Source organism: Clarias gariepinus, chromosome 1 (assembly GCF_024256425.1).
Source record: "Clarias gariepinus isolate MV-2021 ecotype Netherlands chromosome 1, CGAR_prim_01v2, whole genome shotgun sequence".
NCBI classification, from domain to species: domain Eukaryota; kingdom Metazoa; phylum Chordata; class Actinopteri; order Siluriformes; family Clariidae; genus Clarias; species Clarias gariepinus.
Window position 1 is genome coordinate 31,904,651 of NC_071100.1, and position 26,958 is coordinate 31,931,608.

At 37.2% G+C, this 26,958-nt stretch overlaps 1 protein-coding gene across 1 annotated transcript in view; it reads left to right on the top strand.

Annotated features, from left to right (window-relative positions):
* Positions 1-26,958, top strand: part of arrb2b (arrestin, beta 2b) — a 53,176-nt gene that overhangs the window by 21,684 nt on the left and 4,534 nt on the right. Inside the window, exons 2-12 of the mRNA XM_053492541.1 lie at positions 15,609-15,639; positions 16,060-16,120; positions 19,014-19,058; positions 19,165-19,361; positions 20,685-20,744; positions 20,832-20,899; positions 21,083-21,218; positions 22,019-22,103; positions 22,580-22,652; positions 24,697-24,834; positions 26,707-26,790. Coding sequence (XP_053348516.1) covers positions 15,609-15,639; positions 16,060-16,120; positions 19,014-19,058; positions 19,165-19,361; positions 20,685-20,744; positions 20,832-20,899; positions 21,083-21,218; positions 22,019-22,103; positions 22,580-22,652; positions 24,697-24,834; positions 26,707-26,790 — 978 coding nt within the window. The remainder of the gene's footprint in view (positions 1-15,608; positions 15,640-16,059; positions 16,121-19,013; positions 19,059-19,164; positions 19,362-20,684; positions 20,745-20,831; positions 20,900-21,082; positions 21,219-22,018; positions 22,104-22,579; positions 22,653-24,696; positions 24,835-26,706; positions 26,791-26,958) is intronic.

Sequence of the window (26,958 nt, forward strand, 5' to 3'; positions counted from 1 at the left end):
TTCATAGTTGTTGCACCTTTCATCGGTGTGTTAAGGTAGTGATGGGTGAGATGACATAAGATGCATTAAATGTGTTCCAGATGATATGATATATTTCATATAACGTAGATGAGACATATTTAGGACAAGTCAATCAAGAACAATAAACTGAAAGATTAGCTCAAATTGATCGTCAGTGCAAGGCTTTTCATTTTTCATCGTCTTAAAACTATGTGTTTCAGAATGCAGTAGACCACATTGGACTGATTTTAGCATTCAGAGATGCAGAAAGTGATAAAACTATTTTTTTAATCATTAATTTTTCTGCTGCCCAGTTATGCCCTGTGTTGGTGAGAAATTGCAGAGAATTAAAAGGACAGAGGTCTGAGCAGAGTGCTGTTTTTGGTGAATAATGTAAATGGAAATGTGCATGGTTAGCACCTCAACACGCAGTTCACTTGTCCTTGCTGTTTTGAAAGCAATGGTGTGCGCTGTATTTCCATCTTGTGCTACATGCCACTTATGCCCTAATAAAGGAAAGCCTCCTTAAAAGAGAAAGTTGAGGTAGATTACAATATGTGAGTGAAAGTGCAATATAATATAATATAATATAATATAATATAATATAATATAATATAATATAATATAATATAATATAATATAATATAATATAATATATTATATATAGGGCCTCTGAGTGGGCCAGTGGTAAAATGCTCGTCCTATCATCCGGAGATCGCGAGTTCGATCCCCGGTGATGCTGTAACCTCTCACAGCCGGCGGCCTAGAGAGAGCTGATTAGCCGAGGGGGGGGAATGAGAGGTACTTCGGGCTCCCATATTAATGACTGCTTTACAGCCAATCAGGGGCGTAACAGAGGGAGCTTATATATATATATATATATATATATATATATATATATATATATATATATATATATATATATATATATATATATATATATATATATACAGAATCTACATTATAAACAGCCCCTTTATAGATATATAAAAGGGGCTGTTTATAATGCAGATTCTGTGTGAAATGGGCTATGGAGAGAGACAGAAAGAAAAAGCGGGAAAACCTCTCTCGCACAGCTTGTTTAAGGTAGGACTTTTGCACTTTCATTACACCTTGTCATTCTGTGTGAAAGTCGTGTGTGGATGCTTTTTGGTGCGCCTTTAAGACAGCTGGGGAGTTACTCACATAGGCGTAATGAGATTGGTACAAAAGAGCGAGCCAGCACTGTGCAAAAGAGTTGTAATGTTTTAAGACAGTTATTATGTGTGACTCTCCTCCTCTGGTTAAAAGTTACCAGTATAAAAACTAGTAGGAAAAGGCAGTGAATTGATGAGACGGTGAGTACTGAGAGTTCTTTACACTCTGAACAGAGGACCAACATACAACAGGGCTGATAAAGTGTGGGGAGTTTGTGTTGCTTTTATTATTGGTTTTTTACGTTATCAGAGATGGGTAGAAACTATGTGCATTTACTCTGTTATATATTTAGTTGAGTTATTTATTGACAAAATATTTACTTTTAAGATTACTTTTACTGCACCATACTTCTTACTTTTACTTGAGTAGATTTGTGAAGAAGAAACGCTACTCTTGCTACATTCGGCTACACTCGACTCGTTACTTTTCTAACCATTTATTCTACACATGCAGCTGGTGGATCTACCACATGACTGTTTTACCAATCAGACGCAGCAACAATAATCACATCACTCTGTTTGACCAATCAGCCGCAGTAACAGTAACCACATGTAGTCAAATGACCACACAAGCTGGCGTCATAGCAGCAGAAAAAAAATCTTCAGTCGGCATCACTGGCATTATATACAAAGCATGTTTCACTTGCAAAAGAACAGCTTAATACTGCGGTGTCTTCTCTGTCTGCCACAACAGACACACACTTTAGCATAAAAAACTCGACTTCTAACCTAAGGAAACATGTCACGGTAAGTTTAGCTGTTTCACTGAATGCCAAATGTTTACATATATAGTTATTATAATATATATACATATACATACTGTGTATGTGTAGATAGATATATAGATAGATAGATAGGCAGGCTGACACTGTTGGGTTAAATGTCATTTCTTTTCAGAGTACAGAACACCAGTATACTTCTTGAAAGCTCGCACCAGGGCGTTTTTACGCCGGTTTGGTGGGTTCAGTGTGAATTACCAAAGGTGAACGAAAGAGTTATGGTGGTCTTCTTAACAACTTAGTGGTGCGATCTCTGCGAAAGTGACTACAGCGAGTCACACAGAGAGAAAGACAGCGAGAGACAGAATAAAAAAAAAACTTAAAAGGAAAGCGAGAGAGACCGAGAAAAGATAAAGTAGAGGGCCAACATCTGATGGCTAGATGTCTGGGTCAGGGTATCTTTAAATGCCTGGTCTAGTAGGAGGTTTCTGGTATGCAGTGGGTTTTACCTACGGTTGTCTACTGAGCATTTGTCATTTGAAAATAAATACATGTATACATGTATATTTTTATGACATGATGAAAAATATGACTTATGCACACTGTACTATCAACAGTGTTCCAGCTGGATGGCTATCACGGTCAGCTAGTTGTACACATATATGTGTTTCCAAGCACCAGACTTAGCTGAATATGTCATTTATTTTCTAATATTTGGTTACTTCTTTTCCTGACTTTTTATAACTCCTTGGTCCTACCAGTTAAGGGTGCAGCCAGCTTCATAGATTTTCCTGTTCATTTTCCTGTTACCTTTAGTGACTATGGGTCGTATTCAAAGTCAGCAAATTAAGTTCAAAAGTTACGTCAGTATTTGCATGAGAGAAGTTCTCAGTGTTTAGCGCTGGTTTACGCAAGTCCTTCACTCAAATTACTGGCGGGTCATTTAGAGCCAGTCAAAAAGTCTGGACATCTAATCTAATTTAAAGAAACAAATTCAACTAAAATTTAATTCCTTTTTTTTTTCTTTTTTTTTTTGCAGTGTAGAACAATACTGAAAACATCAGACTATGAAATAACAAGGACAATTACACTACCAGGCGAAAGTTGTCACACCTTCTAATTTCATGGTCTTTTTTTTATTTTTATTTTTTTCAATGTTTTAAAACTATGCTAAAGGCATGCAAAATATACAATAGTCTCCTCTGAACACTTGATATTGAGATGTGTCTGCTACTTGTGCTCTGTAATGCCTGCCTAGCGGCTCTAATTTGAGGTGCTGTTTCTTAATAGATGATTTTTGAGGCTGGTAACTCCAAATAAATTTCTCCTCTGTAGCAGAAGCAAGTATTGGTCTTGCTTTCCTAGGACGGTCTTCATGAGGGTCGGTTTCATCATGGTGCTTGATGGGTTTTGCACATGCACTTGACACTTGAACTATTCCAGAATAACTGACCTTCATGTCTTAATTAGCTAAGGCCATTATTGTTCTAAAATTTAGAAAAATAAATCTAAACTTGTATCCAAACTTTTGACTAGTACTGTATATAATTAAGTAAAGACAAACTTCTCTATCATTATGTTAAGACCTGAGGGTCAGTCTGTCAAGAACATTAAAATAAGTATTGTGACTTGAAGTGTGGTCGCAAAAGCCATCAAATTCCATGATGAAACTAGCTCTCATGGGAACTATTCCCAGAAGAAAAAAACAAGACACCTGCCTCCTTTAGCGAATGAGTTCATATAGAGTTACCAGTCCGTGAAATCGCTAAGAAAACAGCTTTTCAGATTAGTGCCTACATGAATGATGACCACTTTACAAGGCTCTCAAGTAGTTAAAGCATCTCAGCATAAACTGTTCAGAGGAAATTGTTTCATATATTGGATTACTATAGAAAAGAAAAGAATGAGGGTCTGAATGTTTGCCTAGAGTAGTTATTATTAAAATACATGCCAATGCACATCTGGTGCAATTTAATTGATTTTGCAATTTAACTGATCTTTTGTTGGTCATTGATTCACACTTTTTAAAGTTTAAAGTTTTTTTGTTTTTTTTTTAATTAATTATTTGCAAGTATCTAGACAATGGTGTAGAACTGAAATATCCCACAGCTCTTGCAGAAAATACAAATCACTTCCACATTCTGGAAATACTCATATTTTGTAATGGTATCGCTTCTTCTTTTGAGTTGATTTCTTCAGTTGATACAATACTACCACTTACTGGACTGGCGGGAAATGAAGGTTATCACTTTGAAGGATAGTCAACAACCCCAGTAACATAGCATTTTTATGCATATTGAATACATTTATTAGCTATTAATACGTTAAAACCTGGAAAGAATGCAGCTGCTTGAGATAAACCAGACAATATAAATTGAATTTAAATTTACAATGTGCAAAAATTCGGTCTAAGATTCACGGCTCTAGTGTTTAGGACTGAAAAGGTGACTTGTCAAGTCAGAAAAAAATGTCTTTTTTTGGTTGTCTGGGGTGAAATATACTCGCGGTTAAAGCCTGCAAAGTAAACGCTCTTTTTGGTGTACAGACCATGGCTTGCCAGAGCACGTAGTCCTGAACAAGTTTTTTTTTTTATTAATATGTTTTAAGAAAAATATGGGGCAGGATTGTGCAACATGGAGTGGCTTATTCTCTTGTTCAGCACAAGCTAGGCAATGATGAACTAAATTTCAATTTATTTTAACTAACCATACAATCATGACTAAGCAAAAAATGTCAAATTAAAAAATGGCCAACAAGGGTATAGAAATAGCACAGATTTATAGGATTGTGTGTTTTTATGATTGTAAATAAAAAGTAATAATATGCACATTTGTGAGTTCTACATTTTGTGATGCAATTCCCATATTCCAGTAGCATTAAAATGCACTTTAGTTGTACATGACATTTCAGAAAGCCCAAATACACAGGAGGAAAATTAAAAATGTAAATGAGTGCTGGAAAATCTTCTCACATATGCGATCATATTATATTTATAAATGTTCACAACATAGATTTGTGTCTTTACTATAACCATTTTATTAATTCAAGCTACTTGGCCTGTTTAGCATCATCATGCCTTATTTGGGACAGAATATATCCTGAACAGTGTGGTGTTGTGGTGGTAGCGATGTGAGTTTAATTCCCTCTTTAGAACAGTGGATGAGCCTTTTAATATAGTCGTAATGGGCTGGACAATTTAGTTTTTAAAATTTAGAATGACTTTGATAAAATGATGTTAAGATCATGTTCAATGTATGACACAAACACAATGTTACAAATACAACCTCAAAACAATAAAACTGTAATCTTTTATTCGGAGCATTTATGCCGATTAACATTCACGCAACGTCTGACCACATCTATGGTCCCTTTAGATTCAGGGTTTAGCATTCAGATCAGAGATTGGGACTGACACAACAGCTTCCTGCACACAGTGTGTGTTTCTCATGTTAACATTAGAATTTCTTTCAGAAATATTACCGTAAGGTGCATCTTAGCTCCCAAATGACTCTACTGCAATATGGTGTTTGCACAGCGTACAAGCTGCATCATGTCCGGTTTCACAGAACAGATTTTGGATGTTAAGCAGAGTTTTTTCCCCCCCGATTTTCATTTCTAATATAATTTCAGTAATAGTAACTTTTAAATTCAGCTTAATACAAACGTTGCCAAATTAACATCACCACAACATTTTGACAACCAAAATTCTGCTGGGTTATAATTAATCAAATATTATGGGTTTCGTTACAAATAGGTAAAACAGCCATTTTTGTTTAGTTGTGAAGATGCCCGTAAAATGTTACTAAATTCTTTTTTTTTTTTTCCCTGACATTTCCTGTGCTGCTTAAGATTATAGCTCTTCTTCCAAATGAATGGTTTTATTAATAGTAAATGCTTTGTAATTAGGGTGAGCTTTTTCCATCTCCTTTATTACATTGGGATGGAAAAGGATTTACTATTAATAAGGCAGAATGCACAATGGCTGTCAGGCCGCTTTCACTTATAAGTGTCTATAACCCTGGTGAAGGCATTCAGGTATTTATAGCAAACTGTATCTCAATAATTGAAGGGGTCCTTGTGTCTATCAATAAAAAGCCTTGTTTAAATCTATATCTGGCATTATGATCAAGGTCGACACAATTTCACACTGGCATACCAGCTCTTATTTTGTCTTTCCGTATTCCATTTCATAATTCAAATCAATGTTGATTTTCATATTGTCTTAGTTTCAATTGTCCTGAAATTCAAATTAGTGGAAGTATATTATAGACTGTTCGTGTTAACGAGAAGCTGTGAACACTCACGTCCTGTGGGTCCTGATTAACCACACACTGCTTTGTGTGTGTCTGTATTAAAAAAATTGGTCTAAATGAATTTAAAACTAGTGGTTAAAAGTATTTAACATGGTATCTGGTGTTGTGCATGCTCATTCTGAAGTGTATGGCTGGAGAATAAGCAAATCACAAAAGATGTATATGATTAAATAAATGATGTAGAATTTGGTAACAGCACAATGGTGCTGTAGAAAGCATAATGTTACAGTAATGTATTTCATAATGTAGTATTACTCTGTTAAACTCCAGGGTTATGATTCATCTTCAATCTTATTCTCTAGAAACTACAGTAAACTAATATGATGGGGATGGAGCTACAAGCGTGAGGAATGTGTGTCTGGGCCCTGCAAGTGTAATGGATTAAATGGATAACAAACAATGATATAAATACAGAAAATGGATAGTGTGTGTGAGTGTCTAGAGAGGGAGAGAAAGAGAAAGTTACATAAAGACATAATAAATTACAAAATGTGGCTTAACAGTTATAAATTCCTTTCAGCTTACACCTCATTGGATAAAGAATTGTCCTGACATTGTTAAACGTGCAAAGTAGGCATCAGTGGGCAACACACACACACACACACACACACACACACACACACACATACACAGTGCACACTTAGAGCGCATGTATATGTAACATTGCAACCCTGCATGCAATAATCCAGATGGTGTGTCACTGACATAGCTGTACACAATGTGCTCATTGGTTCTTTGACATATTCTCCCTCTCTCTCTCTCTCTCTCTCTCTCTCTCTCTCTCTCAGAAACTCACACCGACACATTCACATAGAGTTTCTGATGCATGCACCGGGTTCTGGAAGTTGAAGCTGTGTTTCCTCAGTCTGCAGTTTACAACAGTCTGTCAGCTTCCCTCTCGTTCGTACTTCACACTTGCGTGTGAGCGTGTGCGCAAGAGCTCGAGTTTATTTTTGTGCGTACACATATCAGATGTGGTCGGACGAGTTTCAGAGGAATGTTAGCAGCCAAAACGTGCAGTTAATGCCATAGCTAAAAGCACAGAGGCTCATAATCAATATTAAAATCCCAGTCAGCTGCAATGAAAATCCCCTTAATACACAACCAATTGTGTGTGTGTGTGTGTGTGTGTGTAATTGAGCGCTTGTAGGCCACCTTTCACTGGAAGGACCAAAACCCTCACTCCTGACGCAGTACATAATCTCCTTAAATAATGTTTGGAATTCGGGGTGTGATTTTTATTACAAAGGCTTGGCTCGGTGATCAAGGAGAACAGGCGTGGATACACATGCGAGTACGCTTTATCTTGGCAGTCGACCTTCTCTCATCATTTTTTCTAATCAACTTCGTTAAACCTCAAAGAAAATGAGCTTGACGGTGTGCTGCAAAAATCTGAAGCTCACACTAATAATGAGAAGCACATGTGTACCAGACCTCTTATAGCATTCCCATATTATGTAAAAGGGAATTCTGAGAACTCTAATGTTGTGGAAAAAAGTGGACATGATCAGCCTGTTTTCACTAACAAGGTGCTGGTTCTTGTTTTCCTAATCGAGCAGCTGATTTAGAACCGCATATTTTTATTGCACAATAACTCCTCATGACAAATATATTATACTTTATGATGATAAGTGAAGATATTTTTCCTATTGTTGATAAAACATAGGGACATTTACTGTAAGATTGACTGAGCTTAAAAAAAAATTCCCTTAGATGTATCCTAGAGATTGGATGATGTATTCCTTTTTGTTTACAATATTTTTCCGCACAATATTAAAAGTTGCTAGTGTAAGGAGACCACTCAATACATATGAAGAGATAAAGCAATACATTTTTTATTTTTTTAATTCATTTAATTTTGTTCTACTTACTTGGAACAGTTATAAACAGTTCCAAACAAGTTCTCATAAACATAATCAGTGTTGGTGACGGCATCTCAGTCACGTGTTCACACTTCGAAGTGAAGGAAGTGAAGACAGAAGTGCAAGCTGTAAAATCCTCAGAGGTGGTTATTTTTATGCTGCTTCGTAAGAAACTTGTCGGATTTCACAGTCGTTTGTTTTTTTCAGTAGGCTTGATGAAAAAGAAAAAGGTGTTGCAGTTGGTTAGTACCTGCTGTAAATCATGTATATCAGGTTACACTGTCTGGACTACTTTTAGCTTTGATTATGGCACACATTCACAACTTCAACCCTCGCAACATCACAACAAATGTATCCATCTAGAGCCGCATAAAATTTTGGTCGAGAGTTGAACCACTTTGTAAAGTCTTCTCCATCACATTCCAAAGATTCCCTGGGGCTAGCTGTGACTCCCATGATACCCTGGTAATTCAGTACATTCAGGTCATAGCTGACTTAATTTTATTGCCACATAGAATTGCTGAGCCTTGACCATATGAAGCAACACCAGATCAAAACATTGCTTCCAGAGACTTGTACAGTGGACACTATGCATGATGGGTGCATTGCTTCATGCTCTTCTTGTCAATCTGGACTCTTCAGACCACATGACCTTTTTCCATTGCCAGATCCAAATTCCAAAGTCCAATTTTTATGCTCCCTAACAAATTCAAGTTCTTCTTTTTCTTCTAACGATTTTCGCTAACAAATGATTTCTCACTCACTCACTTATCTTCTATACTGCTTTATCCTGTATTCAGGGTCACGGGGACCTAGAGCCTATCCCAGGAGGCTCAGGGCATAAGGCGGAGTACACACTGGAAAGGGTGCCAATCCATCGCAGGACACACACATACAGACACTCATTCACACACTACGGGCAATTTTGTGAATGCCAATTAGCCTAACCTGCATATCTTTAGACTGTGGGAGGAAACCGGAGTTCACGGAGGAAACCCACCAAGCACGGGGAGAACATGCAAACTCCATGCCCACAGAGACCAGAATCAAGCTTGGCCGGGAATCGAAACCAGACCTTGGAGGTCCAAGGTGGTAGTGCTAACCACTACACCACCGTACCGCCCTCATGGTTTCTTTATGACCATATTTCTTCTTTCAAATTCACAGTTCAGAACCATCCTTTCTAATAATGCACTGGACAGTTTTTAACCCCATTCCAGTAATTTCAGCAATCTCCTTAGTTGTTTTCTTTGCTTGATGCAGTTCAGTCATTTGACTTGTGTGAAACCCAGTAACATCTTTCCCATAATAAGGGATAGTTGTTTAGGAAGCTACACATCATGTCATCAGCTGAAATATATTCAGGCCAATAGTTATCCAATCAAATTCTCTTAAGTATTTTCTTATATTTTTAAATGTATTTTTTTATTAGTGTTTTGGTCCTCCTGTCTCAACAGAAGGTTAATATTTTAGCTGATTTCAACTGAAGGCTGCTGCTGGTTTGTGCACATTCTGACATTGTCATGGTAGATGTTCTGCTTTTTCATAACTTGTTTTGGTCACAATAAAACAGGAGCTAAGCAGAAATGTCCTTTGTTCTGTGCTACTCTAAACACATGCCGACTTTATGTGTGTGTAAGACAGAGAGAGAGACAGAGAGAGACAGAGAGAGAGAGAGAGCGCCAGTTGTGTACCATTCGAGTGGGTTATGGTGGTTAGATGCTACAGTATATACACACGCTCTACCTCTCTTTGTTTCTCGCTGTCTCTCCCCTCTCTTTGCTAATTTTATTCCTTTCTCTCTTTCTCTGTACCTGTCTTCTGATGTTCTCTTCTTCATTTACTTTTTTATTCGTTGCTCTCATTCTGTCTGTTCTCCCTCTTCCCCACTCTCTGTCAGCGTTGATAAATTGCTCTTCATTTGGTCCCTCATCACCCGTCTCAGATTAAATTGGCAAAATGAGATCCTGATTGATTTTCTTACACACAGATGGGTCTTGCTGTTAGTGTCTGTGTGTCTGGGTAAACTGTGCATGTGATGTACATGGCCACTGACTGGTCTAGGGATGGGTAGGGAGGAAGTACTTAAATATTGGCCTGATCTATTTCAATTTGTAAGACTGCTACTAAAAAGTCTTTACCCTCCCCATATTCATCCTCAGTTTCTCCCCCTTTCTCACTTCCCATCTTCCTTCTTCTCACGCCCCTCCATCTGCACTCTTATAGTCCTTACCTTTCTCATCTTCATTCTCCATGTCCCCTCACCTTCTCACCCTCCCCATTTTCAGCCTCCCCATCTTCACCATCCCTGTCATCTTCATTCTTGTCTTCCCCTTTATCGTCTTTAAGCTCTGTGCCCCAAGTCTTTACCCTCACGACCTTCCCTTTTCCGCTCTGCCTTTTTCTACCTTTAACCTTTGCACCCTGTCTTCACCCTCCTCGTCTTTGCTCTTCCTATCTTAGACCTCCCCATCTTAGGCAGCCCTGTCATCATCATCCCCAGTCTCCACCTTCCCCTTCCTTACTCTTCCCGTCTTCATCCTCCTGTAGTGTGATTAAAACGTGCTAACAAGTGGGTGGGAATCGACAACAACTATAAACTGCAAGAAAGATGATGTTAAAATAAACTCAAATGTCTTAAAAGGCTTTACTGAACAGATGGATATTATTTCTCAGTTAAACAGGGTCTTAAATGTTTAGTTGTAGTGGTATAGACATTCAGTGTGCATGATCCTAAACTGGTTGATAAAATTGGTATAGTTAATTAGCTTCATCATCATCATAGCTCCAGTGCAAATATAAAGAAGCAAACTTTAAATCTTAACGGAGACGATAACAAGAAACCTTTTTGCCCAGACACTTACGGTGCAGTTTTGAGATTAAACCCTGCACTGTTTAACTGAATGATTGTCTTGTTGTCTGTCATGATTTATAATCAACTTTGGATTACGAGGAAATCTAATAAGTCCACCGGGGTGATAGTCACACTTTATGATTTCACCTCCTCATCTTTTCTATTATTGTGCATGTGTGTAAAACTGAAGCTCTGGTGAATGAAGAGCCTCTGGGAGCTGCGTACTATCCCTGATCTTCTGTTTGACAGGTCATTTATCTCAGCAGAGGAACTGTACAGTCAGTGGTGGCTGAGCATCTGTGTGCATTCGAACTCACTAATATTTGTATTCCTGTTCGGCAGAGATACGCATTTCTGTATACACTTGTGTACGTTATCATTCTGCATTTGTAAATCACGGACCCAGGCATCGGGCCAACCTGCGCAAGAAGAACTTGTTATTGAGATTCCTTGCTGTGCCACCACCAAATGGAGCTCAGAATAGTGCTGTACCGAATATTAGCAGGTTTAGGAAGATGAACCTGCTGCTACTTGTTCAGTAATGCTTCATGCAAACACACACACTTGCTTACTCTTTCACTCACATGGTCTCAAAGCTGGGGCCAGGTTTTGTTTGTTCACCTGAGAGGCGTGTGTTCAGCTGATTCAGGATACAGGACAGGAAGATTAAACACAGGGGACATGCCTTTAATCTGACCTACACAGTGATGCTGTTAGCTAAGGTGTGTTAAAACATGCAGATAGTAAAGGCGTTTGGAACTGCCAGGCAGGAGATTTAGAGAAAAACCAAAGAGGAGATTTATGGATAAGAGAAGTACATGAAGTAAGAGAGGACATAAGAGAAGTACATGAAGTGAGAGAGGACATGAAGTTAGTTGGTGTGAGAGAAAAGGATGCAGAGGATAGAGTTAGATGGAGGCAGATAATTCGCTGTGGCGACCCCTAAAAGGGAACAACCGAAAGACAAAGAAGTAAAGGCATTTGGATAAATAAGTGAAGCTGCTGGTCTCTCTGTTTCATGATTTATTTGTTTTTATCCTTACTTAACACTGTATTTCAGTTCTATCAACTTTAGATCAGCGCTGCATGCACTGACACATACTGTACACACACTCAATTGGAGTTATTTGGAGAGGATTGAGGGTTGTTTTGCTCCATGCTTACAAACTCACTCTGTTAGCTCTGGAGTTTTTGGTTCACGTTGTTGTCATAGGAACACAAGCGAAGCCTCTAGCTGCCATGGTGACCCAATAAAAAGTATGTTCTAGGTGAATGTGCAGCTTCGCTTGAATAAGAAGGTGGATAAAACAAGAAAAGTTCTTGTTGTTCTTTGTCTTTATCTCCGTAATTATTAATCTTTGACACGCACAAACATACTGATTGCGCAGACATGTCTTACTATAATCGTAAGGACCTTCTAGTGTCCTAATTATTAACAATCCAGCTATTTAATGATGCGCTAAACAGAGATTTACCTGACATTAACCTCAGTGAGCAAAAGAAAGCATTTTGTTTTCTTTTCTTTAATAACAACAACAACAACAACAATAATAATACTTTTCAGACAGAAGCATGTTTTCCTTATGGGAATTAGCCAAATTTTCCAACAGTAGCAAAATTGTCAAATATTTTTATCTAGATGCCAGATATATCTACATTTAGGCCCAAGTGAGGTGCACATACAGATGCATGCACACTGTTGTTGTATTGCATTATAGTTCCTACAGAATAAAGTACATTTCAAGGGCAGATCTCTAACAGTAACATGGGTTTTTACATTAAAATTTTTTATTTTTCTTTCTCTGGCACTCACTTCCCCATTCCTGTGTTTTTATCCATCAAGCTCCATCCAAGGACATACATTGGCCTGCAGGAGGCACATCCAAACATTCTATTTCAGAAGTTAGTTTTCCCAGTGAAAACAGCTAAGAAAAAAAAAAAAAAACAACATTTGCACTGGTGATTTAATCCACTGGTAATAACCAGGAGTGCACATGAAAATTGATCTGTATCCCACTAGCACACATTGATGACCCCAACGTAAGATTTGTCAGCGTTACAATGTGGAACGCTCGTGAAACTATTTTTGGTGCATAAACACACGGAAGCAACAAAACTCCAGTATTTTTTTTCCCCCCGGTTTGTTTTATGTAAATGAATTAGAGATTGTGAACTTGTAACATATACAGATAGAGAGAGTTGCAAATTTTCTTTCTCTTTCTTTAGTAGATGCTTAACTCGTATCATTAAGCTCCCTGTCTGTAATCATGTTCTCTCATCTTCATTTTTCTCTCCCATCATCCTCTCCCACTCGCCTCTTTTATCTTGTTATCTTCTCATTGTTTCTTTCAGATCTTTTTATAAATCCTCTGTTCAATACTGTTGTTCATTTAATCAGATCCCTCTCTCATAGCTTTTCCCACAATTTATTCAGGCTCTTTTCAGCACTCCATGTCTCTGCCATGCTCCCCGTTTCCCACTCTGTTGATGAAAGTTTAAAGCGCTATTAAAGTCTGTCAATCCGCCAGCATTCACTAATGAACACATTCTCATTGATATTGGATTTACATCAGGGGGCCAGTTTATCTATTTAAACTCATTCAAAAATGTCAATGCAACATCCTTACAAGGCTAGCAAGACAAGTATGCGTGTCTGCGAGAGAATTATTCAGTTTGTCAGTTGGTCAAATGTAAAGTTTCAGGAAACCACACCCCTTCGAAGTACAGTAATTTTAAACCTCAGCACATATTCATATGTTTTCACTCACATAACTGAAACTGACTGAAAGACTTTAGCTGAATACCTTCTAGCCATAGTGCACATGAAATGCTAAAACAACTAGCTAATAACCTAAATTCTAAACAGAATCTTTAAATATTGAAGTATGCATAAGATATCTATGCAACTACAATAATTCATTTCATAGTGTTTTTAGCTTTCAAAAACATTTTGCTGTCATACTCCATCACAGAACATTAGGCTATATGCATTATTAAGTTTCTAGTTCAGTTCGCTAGCTAGAGTTTTTGCTAATGTTGCTCATTAGCCTGCCATGCTATTTGACTGTGCTTTTACAGTAGGTCAGTGGCAACAGATTTGATCCAAAAACTAAAAGTGTTTTTTAAATCGAACCGGTACTTGTAATGAAATTACTTGTGAATGAAGTAGTAAAAGTGACTGACATTCACAGCACAGTGAGGAGACTCTTAGCCGCAGTAAAAAGTTTGAACAGTGCAGACGTTTTAGGAATTACATTTGTTATTGCAGTCATTCCCATGAACATTCAGTGTGTGGAATGCCTGATCCTTGAAAATCAACAGATAACTTGTCACCAACTTGTAGAAGAGATGCATCTGTCTGTGGGAGCGGTACACACAGTAATTCACAAGCAACTGCAGTTCCAGAATGTGACTGCATGTCTGGTACCAAGTCAGCTTTCTGCCTTCGACCGGCACAGATAACGCTAATCCGCAGTGAGTTAAAGAAACTACACAGGAGGACAGCCAGACCGATCATGACTCTGGTGTACCCTGATGGTATCCAAGCACTAGTGAAACACTGGCATGAGTGTATATCAGGAAGTTCTACTGAGAAATAAAGATAGTTTACTACCTTTACTGTGGTTACTCTCATAACTGTGTTCTGTACCATCAAAAGTCCCAGTTTGACTTGAACACCCTTAACACATGATTAGATTTTTCTTCTCTAGAGGAGTTACCTTTTACAAAATGCACAGTTTCTCTCAGATGTGTATTGTAAAATGTCATGCGGTCTTCCTCTTCTTCTCTGCTGTATGTGTGACTAAAAGCTGTATGTTTGAGAATATAGCCAAGTCATGCTGCATTAAGGGCACCTTGTGGACAGGGCTAAGAAGTGCACTAGTCCTAGAAGGAAGTCCTAGCCGAGCTCAAAGTTGATGAAACTGACATAAAATCATTCCCAAATGTTTATTTTGCATTATTAGTTATTTAATACACCAACCACGACCCCATAAAAAAATTAGGCCCTCAGTGATGACTATGGAGTGGGATGAAGAAATGAGAGGAGTTCACATAATCTCCTAATAATCTTGGCAGCAAAACATTAGCAGCCACACACATTATTCCTTTCTATTATTCCCTTCCTCAGCTTCAGGAGGGAAAAAGACAGACAGAGGCAGAGAGATCTCTTTGGCAGCTCCACTTTTACAAAGAGGGAGGAATAAAGATGCCAAGATGAGAGATGAGTGTGAGAGAGAGAACGGTAGAAAAAGAAGTGTAAAAAAATTTAAGGAAAAAAATGTTCCAGGGCATTGTGGGAGACTGACTATTTTCTCACTTGTTAAATGTGGATAGCTTGGCAGAGAATGTGAAGTTTCTCACCACAGCTATTTCTACCTCTCACACTGCATTACAATCAGACATGTTGAAAGACGTACACCGCCCTCTCTCTCCCCCCATCTCTTTCTCACCAATCAAGATCTTCTTTCCTCTTGCCAAATTTTACTCTCATGCTTTATTTAGAAAATCAGTGTAGTCAGCAACTCCATACCTGTAATATATATATATATGTGTGTGTGTGTGTGTATACTGGAATGGATACAGTATATTTCAGTGGCCCAGGAATTCCAGTAAGTATGTATCATAATGATAATAATAATGTATCTGTTTCTTCTGCCTTGCAGAGTCTTCAAGAAGTCCAGCCCCAACTGCAAGGTAATTTTTCTGTATGTGTGTGCGAGTGCCTGTTATAAGCTCTTTCCTTCCTCTCTTTGGACATCTCCTTCCATGTTGCGCTTTCACGTTCTCTGTTATTCAGTCCTTTCTGTGTTCCAACTGTTCTGTCTCAGAGCTCTACAGTATGTATGATGGAGGGGTGTGTGCGTGTGTGTGTGTGCGTGTGCAAGATGTTTTTGTGATCTCATTCGGTCTGGCAGGGTCATCTACTAGAAGGGTGTGGAGCAGCTTGGGGTCAGTTTAGAATGATTCAGACTTTTTGTTGTATAACTATGTTTTTTTTTTTGTGTGTGTGTGTGGGGATGTGGCATATAATTTGGAAAAGGAACACCAAGCAGTTTCAGTTGCAACCTACTTAAATGTTTAAGTGGCATCAAACAACTTGTGTTTTTCTCCTAGCTTACAGTCTACTTGGGCAAAAGGGACTTTGTGGATCATCTAGATCATGTGGATCCAGTTGGTGAGTCTGGAAAAATATGTACATTTCATTTAAACATGTTGTTTCATTTATTATTTTTTTTGGCAAAACCTCAAATTTTTTGGAAGCCTCTAATTTCTTGTTCTAAACATGCTAGCTCTTACAAAATGTATATAAAATGTGTTATAAAATGGATTTAAACATAAGTCTTGTATTATTTTAATCTGTATTCTGACTCAATGTGAGAATTTAAATAGATAGTGGGGATCATTTCCTATAGTTGCGGGTAAGTCAGAGACAGTATGTCCTTTGAAATCCTTTAGCAGGACAAGTTCACTCTCTTCCTTACATAGGGAACAGTCTGGCTTGGGGATAACTAGTGTGTTTTATTTTCTCCAGTGCCTCTGCTCATCACTGATGTGCCTGTTTCTCTCGCTGTTGCCATGGCAGCAAATCATAGAAGAAACCAATTTAGTTGCATTAGAGGGATATGAGAGTTTCATTAAAGAAGATGATTATAATGTATCTGAATGTGCAAAGAAGAGTTGGAGTTCCAAATCTCAAGTTTTGTAATTATTACCTTTTACAAGGTGATTGTTGTAATTGTTGCCTCCTTCACTCAAACACAGTGTGCTGGTGTGGATGCACTTAAACGGAGCTGGGAAAATGAAGGTTATTGTCTGGGCCCAGTTGTATTTAGCTGAGTGTAAGAAAAACATTGTGTGGACCTGAACAAATGTTTTTCTATTAACACCTTTATTAGTTTGTTTGAATCGTGTTTTGTACAACTGTTTGTTCTAAGATTATTTGGATATGTGTTTATTGCTAGTATACAGCTAAACATTTGTCAAGCCATGTAATAAGTGAATTAAACAAAAAGAAAAAGATTATGCTCTTTGACCATAGATGTCATCAGTTGAATTTATTTTTTAGGTTCGAAATTATTAATTATTATTATTGATAATTACTACACCCCCAAGTGAAAGGAGCAATTTGTGAAAAGCATAGGGAAATATAAAAAATTGTAAGAGCTACTTCTCAGACCCTACAGGCCTAACAGTGCATGTTAAATGTTAACGTCCACGACCGCACAATTGGAAGAAGACTGAATAAGTATGGTCTGTCAAGCACAGCAGTGGAAGGGGTGATCATTCAGGCTTGTCTTTGCAGCCACAGGACATAAGCACTTTAAAGTCATTGAGGCGACCATAAACTTCCCTGTATACCAGAGTATTCTAGAGGCAAATCTAAAGGGCCTCTGTCTAACAGCTAAAACTTGGTCGAAATCAGGTCATGCAACAAATCAATTCAATTATATTTTATTTGTATAGCGCTTTTAACAATGGTCATTGTTGCAAAGCAGCTTTACAGTATCAAAAGAAACCTTAAGGATGAATCAATGGATCTAAATTATTGTCTCTGATGAGCAAGCCGAGGGCAATGGTGGCAAGAAAAAACTTCCTGAGAAGGCAATAGGAAGAAACCTTGAGAGGAACCGGACTCAACAGGGAAAAATAAAAGTATCATGTTTTCAGAATGGCCTAGTCAAAGTCCAGACCTCAACCCAACTGAAATGCTGTGGCAGGACCTAAACAGAGCTGTTCATAAGCAAACATGTTAAATAAGTTCAATAACATCAATGAGCTGAAGTTGTAAAGATGAATGTGCCAAAATTCCACCACAACATTGTGAGACACTGACATAGTCATAAGGGAATAATCACGTCATGTTCTTGCTACTAAAAGTGGATATACAAGCTACTGAATCATGGGGTGCTTTTTGTGTTAAATAAATATTGGCACAGTGGGAAAACAAAGTTATCTAGTTTGTTGTTTTATTTAGGGTTGTATTTGCCTAATACCAAGACCCAATCCTTTTATGTTCAGTATGCTCTGTAGGTGGCTGAACTATGCAACTCTATTCTGGCTGTAGGAAGTATTTTTCTGGACCAGAACAGATATATGTGTGACAAGACCTTTGTGTGACATATTTGTGTTAAATGTCAGCTTTTATTCATCTGTGTTTGTAGCCTAATGGTCAGACTGATTAGGAATCTATAGGTGAAGATTTTATAACATAACATATATTGACAGCTTGCCTGAGCATATTTTACCCCAAAGTCTAGTTAGTTTGACTATTGTGATTGATTTGTACTGCGCTTGACCACGGTTTAGTATACTGTGCCCTGGCCGTCATGAAGAATTGGTTGAGTTTCATGCATGAGCATGGAACTTGAATTTTGTGATTTTAATACTACAAATGTCTAAGTTAAGGGTTTGTAATTCAAACATTTTAAAGAAAATTTCTGTGCTGCATAATTAATAAAAATCAATAATACATGTCAATGGTTTATGTGTTGCTATGCCCCAGAACCACTCCAAATAAGCCACAAGGCAAATAAAATCATGAACTCTATTGTGCTATGTGAGGACACTTCACAGAAAGTAGCAGTGTGACGCAAGTGTGCTCAGGCCTGGAATGTTAAGTGGAAGGTGAGTGCAGGCCAATGGGGGAGTAGAGAGGGGTGGGGGCAGTTGCACTTTGGCTTGGTATGAGGTACCATGTCTGATGTGAGTAGGCCCTTAGAAACCATAAATACAAAATTTATTTGCACCAAAACAATATGGAAAAAAAAAATTTTTTTCTTCTTATTCTTGCATTATATGGAGTTTAACATACACTGTGCAAAAAAATCATTGATTTCATGTGATAATAAATGAAAATACATTTTGTTAATTGTATTTAAAAATTAGTATTGTCAAGAGTATCACATATTAATTCATTTTGTGATTGTTTTGAGAAGGAAGTTCCTCAGACTCAAGTTTATTGCACTGAATAGAAAGAAAACCAACTTTCTTCATGTACTAACCAACTTTTTATAATTTATGGGAATTACTGCTTTGTTCACCTCTTTTCTTCTGTCATCTGAGTTTAGATGGAGTACTTTTGGTCGATCCAGAATACCTTAAAGACAGAAAAGGTAATGTCAACAATTTGGTCATAAATCATTTGCCTGAACCCCCCTCTACACCATATGTAAATTTGCATCTTTTTAAAAATTCCTTCTCTCCTCACCTATTGGACAGTTTTTGTGACGCTGACGTGTGCATTTCGTTATGGCCGAGAGGATCTGGACGTGTTGGGATTGTCCTTCAGAAAGGACCTTTACATCTCCACCTTCCAGGCTTTTCCTCCACTGCCTGAGGAGCGCAAACCACTCAGCCGCCTGCAGGAGCGCCTACTCAAAAAGCTCGGCCAGCACGCACACCCCTTTAACTTCACTGTAATTACCGCTCCTATACTTCTTATTCAGAGGACATATTTATCTAACCTATTATTAACCTACAAATGCTTCTTATTCTTGTACTGTAGTTACGGTACAACATGCTATGAATATTTTACAATAAATATTTAATACAATAATGGTACTTGGAAAGTAATCAAAATATATAAAATGTTAGTAATTTTGCACTCAAGCAATGTTTTCTTTTTAAAAAAACAAAAGATTATACTTTTGCTTTTTTAGAGTTACATTTAAATATGTGGAATGTTTCTGAAATTAAATCTTCTCCTGTTCTTCCCTCTTTCACCCTCACTTTCGCTCTTTGATGTAATAAATTATTAATACAGTTATTAATATTACTATCAAAGCTGACATTAAAATGTCCTGTCTTTGATGTCGGGAAATCTTATACCTAGAGCAGCCAATATGCCTCCTACAAAGTGCTGACACTGGAGACTCCTTTCCATAAATGCTAAATAAACTTCACCACGTAAACTGGAATCATAGGATCTTTTTTAGTTTTCTCATATCATGAAAAAAATGCATGAAATAAGACACATAAGACAATTTATTGGATTATAAAAATGCAAAATTAGCCATTTAATCATGTGTAAAAGTTAGTGCCCCCTTGTAAAAATATGATAAAACTCCTCTGATCTTAGCATGTCTCAGTATTTATTTTTAAATAAATAATGGCATGGTGAAAAAAAACTTACATGTTTGTCTAAGGTTATATTTGCCTAAAACTACGATGTGCTTTAATCAGATGATTTTATTAAGATTTAAAAAAAAAAAAAAAAAATGGATTTAAAGAGATTACACTAATTTTTACACATGACTGTAGCACTAAAAACATTAATATTAAAACCATTTTTCCCCTTTGGGATGTGGCTCTGCAGGACGTTTGGGGATGTTTGCAGAGGATGTGGGTTGCCGAGTAGGACAACATTTTACTAATCGGAATAGAGAATTCAACAGCACATGTGGGACAACCTATTTAGAAATTAGTTTACATAGGATGAAAGTTAAAAAAAATCCATTTACATTAGTGTTTTTAATGCCTCAATAAAGTGTCTGTTGTGTTTTTGCATAAACAGGTTTCCCATGCATTTTTGGTATAAGGAAATTATTATCTTATTAATTACTCATATGCTACACAAGCAGCAGATAGAGACCAGTTTTAAAAAATGCTGCAATGGTTCCTTTTTTTTAATGAAGATGTTTTGAGTGAAAAATATTATACGCACAGGTTTTTTTTTCACTATTAAGTGCATGCCCAGTGTGAATGAGAGAATGTTCAATCTGTCTCCTGTTTGATTTTAGATTCCTCAGAATCTTCCCTGCTCAGTCACTTTACAGCCAGGACCAGAGGACACAGGCAAGGTAAAGCCACACTCACTAAATTACTCACTGGCTTCCTGACCTTACAAATTTGTCACTACAAATATATGCCTACTCTTCCTCCCTCAGGCATGCGGTGTAGACTTTGAGATCAGAGCTTTTTGTGCCAAAACTGTAGAGGAGAAGATTCACAAGAGGTGCAGCACTTTATCTTCATGCTCATGTGCTTGTAGTGCAGTTTTTTATTGTATGCTGCTGCTTTGTACATGTGGGTGTACATGTACTACACTTTAAATGTGGAAGTTACCTGTGTTTATGCTTTAGATTTTTTATTTGTAGCAAGATAAGCTTGAGCTTTGTGCGTGTACGTGTTTGTCTAGAAACTCGGTGCGGCTGGTAATCCGTAAGGTGCAGTACGCTCCAGAGAAGCCAGGACCACAGCCTATGGTGGAGACCACACGCAGCTTCCTCATGTCTGACCGCTCCCTTCACCTGGAGGCCTCCCTCGATAAAGAGGTACAGTATATAAACACATGCAAACTCACACGCTTGTGCATGCAATAACCATTGGCTAACAGTGTATTTCTGGATGCTTGATGTTTGCATGCATAATTTGCATATGGATAGATATTTTCCATGCTGTTCAAAAGCATCAGTAGTCACAGCCGTGCAAAAGAATACATCCCGAGCCACATTTTACCTTTTCACCCCTTTATTAAAACATGAGGCTTCAGAGAGAGGCTGTACGGTGTGGTTCATTAGGGGCGTAGTCATCACATCACACTGTGACGTCTCAATATAGTGCATTCTGCGATACAAAACTATGTACAGTACAGTGTAATTTTACATAATACATTTAGAAACTTCACAGAGGTAAAGAGACAAAAGCTGTGCATTTTTATGTACAGAATGAAACGTTAGTCAATTGGCCAATCTTTCACTGATGTGACTCTTTAAGTACAGGGAATTTTATTTCCCATGCTGCTGTTAGTTTTACAAGGCAGAAGGTTGTCATTACTGTAATTCTGTCTAGCATTATCCTATTGCTCATAGTAGTTGTATTCAAATAAAATCTTGTGAAGTACATTCTGTTCTTTTTTTTCCCCCTGCCTATGTAAAATCACAACGTGTACCAACTCTGTGATTAGCACTTTGTTAGCAGTATTATTTTGGATTTCTATCAAATTTTATTACAACACTTGCAACGTCTCTAACACTAGTGCTACCTCTTTAATTAACATACCGCCTTGTGTGAATTATTTGCTTTCTGTGAGTTCTCTCTAACACCTTTTCCTCTCTCTCTCTTTCTCTCTCAGCTCTACTACCACGGAGAACCCATCAGCGTCAACGTCCACGTCACCAACAACTCCACCAAAACTGTCAAACGAATCAAAATCTCAGGTAAAACTCAATCTAAACCAGACGTCACTGCTTCATGGTGTCCGAGCTGTTTTCTTACTTGTGTAAACCCGCATTTTGATTGTCTGTTGCTCTGCTCATAGTTTGTATCCACACTCTTTTGATCCATGCCTCTTGCTTTCTCCAACAAATGGAATGTTGTGTATCTGTTTGCGGAAGGTCTTGAGTTAATAATTATGTGTGATATAACAGGAACATCTGTTGGTCAGTGTCTTATTGAGGATGTTATAGAGTTGTTAAAGTGCTGGATTGGGCATTCTCGTCCGTAAATGACAACACCGCCATAATATTTTAGAAGAGTCTGTTTGCTGATGGAAATCTACAGGCATTCAGGTGTAACTAACAGAGAGGGATATAGTGTAGATAACTTCTGTTTTATGGATTCTCATTGTGTGCATGCGTGTGCATGCTGCCCAGCTTTGCTAACCCTGCTGTGTTTCTCTGTTCTCTTCCTACAGTGCGACAGTATGCCGATATCTGTTTGTTCAGTACTGCACAGTACAAATGCCCAGTGGCTCAGGTAGAAGCCGAGTGAGTACCCCTTCATCTCCGTTTATACCTCCTTTCATCTTTCATCCCTTGCTTTCTTGTTCACCCTGTATTTTATTTCCAGACTCCTTTTCTAACTCATCTGGTCATGACTTATTATTATTATAAAAAAAATATATATATATTATTTCTTCATCGCGTTTTGCACTTTGACAGTGTAAAGAGTGTATATAATATTTGTATACATCACACATAACAGGGTGTTTGCAGCTTTCACACAGAGTTTTAAAGAAGCAGGCATGAATTATATCAGTCTCATCTTTTGACTCATGAGGTTCACAGAGTTTCCCCAGGTTTTTGCTCTGATTAGCCTTTGTGTTATTGCCTCCAAAAGGTCAGTCGGTAGTCTGACAGTGACCCAAAATCTCACTGATGTATCAGCTCTCTCCTTACACTTTTCCCCTTAGAGAAAGATTCCACAGCTCTGACGCTTCTGTATCAGTTAATCAAACCTTCTGCTCAATACTTCAGCATTATCCACATAGCAAGGAATGTTTAATTTAAAAGAAGATAAATTCTCTCTCTCTTCTAAATGGTTTTTGCGTACTCATCGAGCTTGGTTGTCACGGTAACAGCCCAGGGCCGTAAGCTGAGGTTGAACTAAGCAAATTTAATACTATACGGATTCCAGCATTTTGATTTTGCTGTTTATTTATTGTTCATATCATAAAAGACATATTTGGTCATGAGTTGAAGCTGTTACTGTGTTACTCACTGCTGTGATGTTCGTCTCAAATCCTCCAGTAGGCGGATGATGTAGGATTACATGAAACTCATGGAAGAGCAACACATACACTAGTGGCAATGGTGATACTTGAACAAAACCTGATGGACAGTAAAATATCCCTATTGGATCAAGCTCATTTTGAACAATATTTTAACAGTCCAGTGTCTGCAGCAAGTTTGTGGGTCGTCCCTTCTCCTCTTTTTCTGAGTCACAGATACATATAGTCACATGTTCTCATGGTTGTTTTTAGTTGTTTGTTTGATCAAAAAATATATAAATAATAAGATAAAAATTCTAAATAAAAAACAAATAAATTAAATGAAAAAGAAATTATTATTAATTTTTTAAATTATTAATTTATTATTAATTAATTAATTTATTAATTTATTATGCGACAGCATTCCCACGTTTCAGTAGTGAAAAGTAGTTTTAAAGTAACTTTTTTTTAACGTTGTGTTTTTGACAGATCTGTGCCACTTGAGTACATGAAATACAAATACATTTAAAAAAGTTCAAAACGAGGCCCTTTAATTTTGTAAACTGCTTTGAGGCTGTACCATTTTAGAATCAAATTTGGCAATATGGAGAAATGCCCGTTAATGTAGACTTGTGCTTATTGTTTGGCTGAGTCATTTCCATCAGTAGAACTGCCACTCACTCCATGTTTTTTGTTCTTTACACCACTCTGTAAAAATACCACATGCAACAATTTGGACACTGATGGTTGGAATCACATACACACAACAGATGCAACAGGCAGAGATGCTAAAAACCGCTGCCATATGCTCTGAATTCAAATAGATGACCTGCACAGTGAATTTCTTGTGAAAGTTGTTATCCATTAAGAGGGTGACTCCTCTTTGCTACTGTTGTAAATGTCACAAGATAAAGTGATACTGTATGTGCTCCTTTAGACTATGTCTCCATTTCTGTGTGCTCCCTGTAGAAATAGTAGCATGATTAACCTTGGAGCATCATATTTACACAATTCAATGGTAGCCCTATAAATGACTCTTTGTTCACCCTATCTCTCTATAACCCTTTTTTATATTTTCTTCATTGATATTAACTTTACATAATGTGATTATGCTGTGATTAATCCAGCCATAAAACCAGGTTGTTTGTGCCCTTCTAAGCAATATTCTATGTTACCTAAATAGAGAGAGAGAAAGAGAGTTCAGTTCATTGTATGTTCTACTATTACATTTAAGTAGCTTATCTGCAGTGAGGACATGGGCAGAAGTGGATATGGTCAGATAGTAAGTTGTCACTGTCCCTGTCTGTCTCACTTGCCTACAGTGATCAAGTGTCGTCCAGCTCAACATTCTGTAAGGTGTACACGCTCACCCCGACACTAACCAGCAACCGAGAGAAGAGAGGTCTAGCGCTGGATGGCAAACTCAAGCACGAGGACACCAACCTGGCCTCCAGCACCATGTGAGCACTCAGCACGCATGCACGCGCACACACAAACACAAAAACATTCTCTTTACGTCACTGGCCTTTATATTTAATTGATGATACATTAGTAAGATTAGTAAGCCAAACGGTTTCTGTCTACAGGTTCATCTTAAGTGAAATGTCAGGCTCATGCACAGGATTATTATGAACTTCATTGATGCACATTATGGCTGAGCCGATAATATTACTACGCCCATGCAGCTTTCCATGATAAGTGGTTGCATTAAACAACATTAGCATGGTTTTCATGCGACATACATTTAATTAAACAAAACTGTTCAATGTAATTAAACTGTTACATTGGTAACTTGTTACCAGGAAGATGGTTCAAGTTAGATAGTATCATTTTGGCCTAACAAGAAAAGGATATGGACAAAATGTTTGATCACAAAATAATCCCTCGAAACAGAAATATTGGTGATCATGTTAAACAAGAAAGGAGTCTGACAGGATCATTGTCAAACAACAAAGCATTAGCATACATATGCAAAGCAGAAAAAATAATTTGTCTATAATGCAGTGTTTACAACCACCGCTACATCTGTTGAGAGGGTGTAGCATGTGGTGAGTTTTAAATATATTTACTACTGCACAATAAAAAAAAAAAAATTTAATACTGTATGGACCTGTGCAATTATTTAATTGCATAACTAAAAACATATTAGGTTTTATACCCATAGTTGTGAATTAATGTAGAGTTTGTCATTAATATATGTATTTTTGTATTGTTTTAAATTTTTTTGAGGTAATAAATAAATATTGGCAAACATCATTTAATGAGATCATTTGTACAATAAATTGCTGTTTAAATCGTAATCACAGTTTAAATTAGTTTAAATCATAATTACAGTTTAAATCAGTTTAAATCATAATCACGTATGTGTCAAAATAATTGCAATATCTTTTTTTTTTTTTTTTAATCAATTTATGCTCTAAATCTGTCGTATGATGCACATTGGCAAATATGTACAAAGTCAGTCGTTTTAATAGCACCATCAAATTTTAAAAGTAACGATGATCAAAATACTAGTTTATCAATATTTAGTATAAAGTTTTTTATTTCCTTAAACCTTTGCTGGATTTCTCTGGGCATAGAGTCGAAAAGACGTCTGTAGTACTCCAGTGTCACCTGCTCAATCCATGCCTGTTTAATTGCTTCTTGAAGATCATGTACAGTACAAACAGAATTTTGCCACAGAATTCACTTAAGAATTTCCTTAATTTTAACCATGTTTGTGCCGAGGTGAACACCCTGGCTTTAGAATGTAAAACTTCTGCCACATATTTGTTCCATCCATTAGTTAAATTACTGATTCTAATTAAAACAACTCCTCAGCCATATACGCTCAAACTAATTAGTGACATCACCTGTTTTGTGCACAGGGAGAACTATGGGGGTGTTCAAGTGAAACTGGGACTTTTGATTGTGTAGAATAACAGGACATCGTGTTTAAATCTACATTTATTTTTCTATATAATCCCCTGCTACACTAATGCACTCAGCTTGACTAGAGCTTGAATACCAATTAAATCTTCATGAGAACGACTGCAATGTCATTTTGTTATAAAATATGTATTAAATAGGAAGATATTGATGATTGATCTGGAAGTTATTCTTGTGTAAAGAAATTGAATATGATTCATTTTACATTCAGTCAGGTAGCCTAGAAAGACCCTTAAAAGAAGACATTGAAGTTTGTGATTAAATTGTTCATCACAAAATAGACATTTTTTATATGATACAAGCACATGTTTTTCCTATATAATAATTTCCTATATAATAATTTGTGCATTGATACAGGATATTTTAGAATAAATCACAGTGCTGTGTTTTTGCTTACTCTACAGTGTAAAGGATGCATCCAATAAAGAGGTTCTGGGTATTCTGGTGTCCTACAGAGTCAAAGTTAAACTGGTGGTATCTCGTGGAGGGTAAGCAAAGAACATGCATATAGACACATACAGCCATTTGAGTATAATTACACAAAGTACAAGTCATTTACTGATTATATGGGAAGACATTTAAAACCTTCAGGATAGGGGTACTCTGAGGTTTATGAAAATAATCTGCTTAAATGGGTTTAAAACATTAATTAGTAG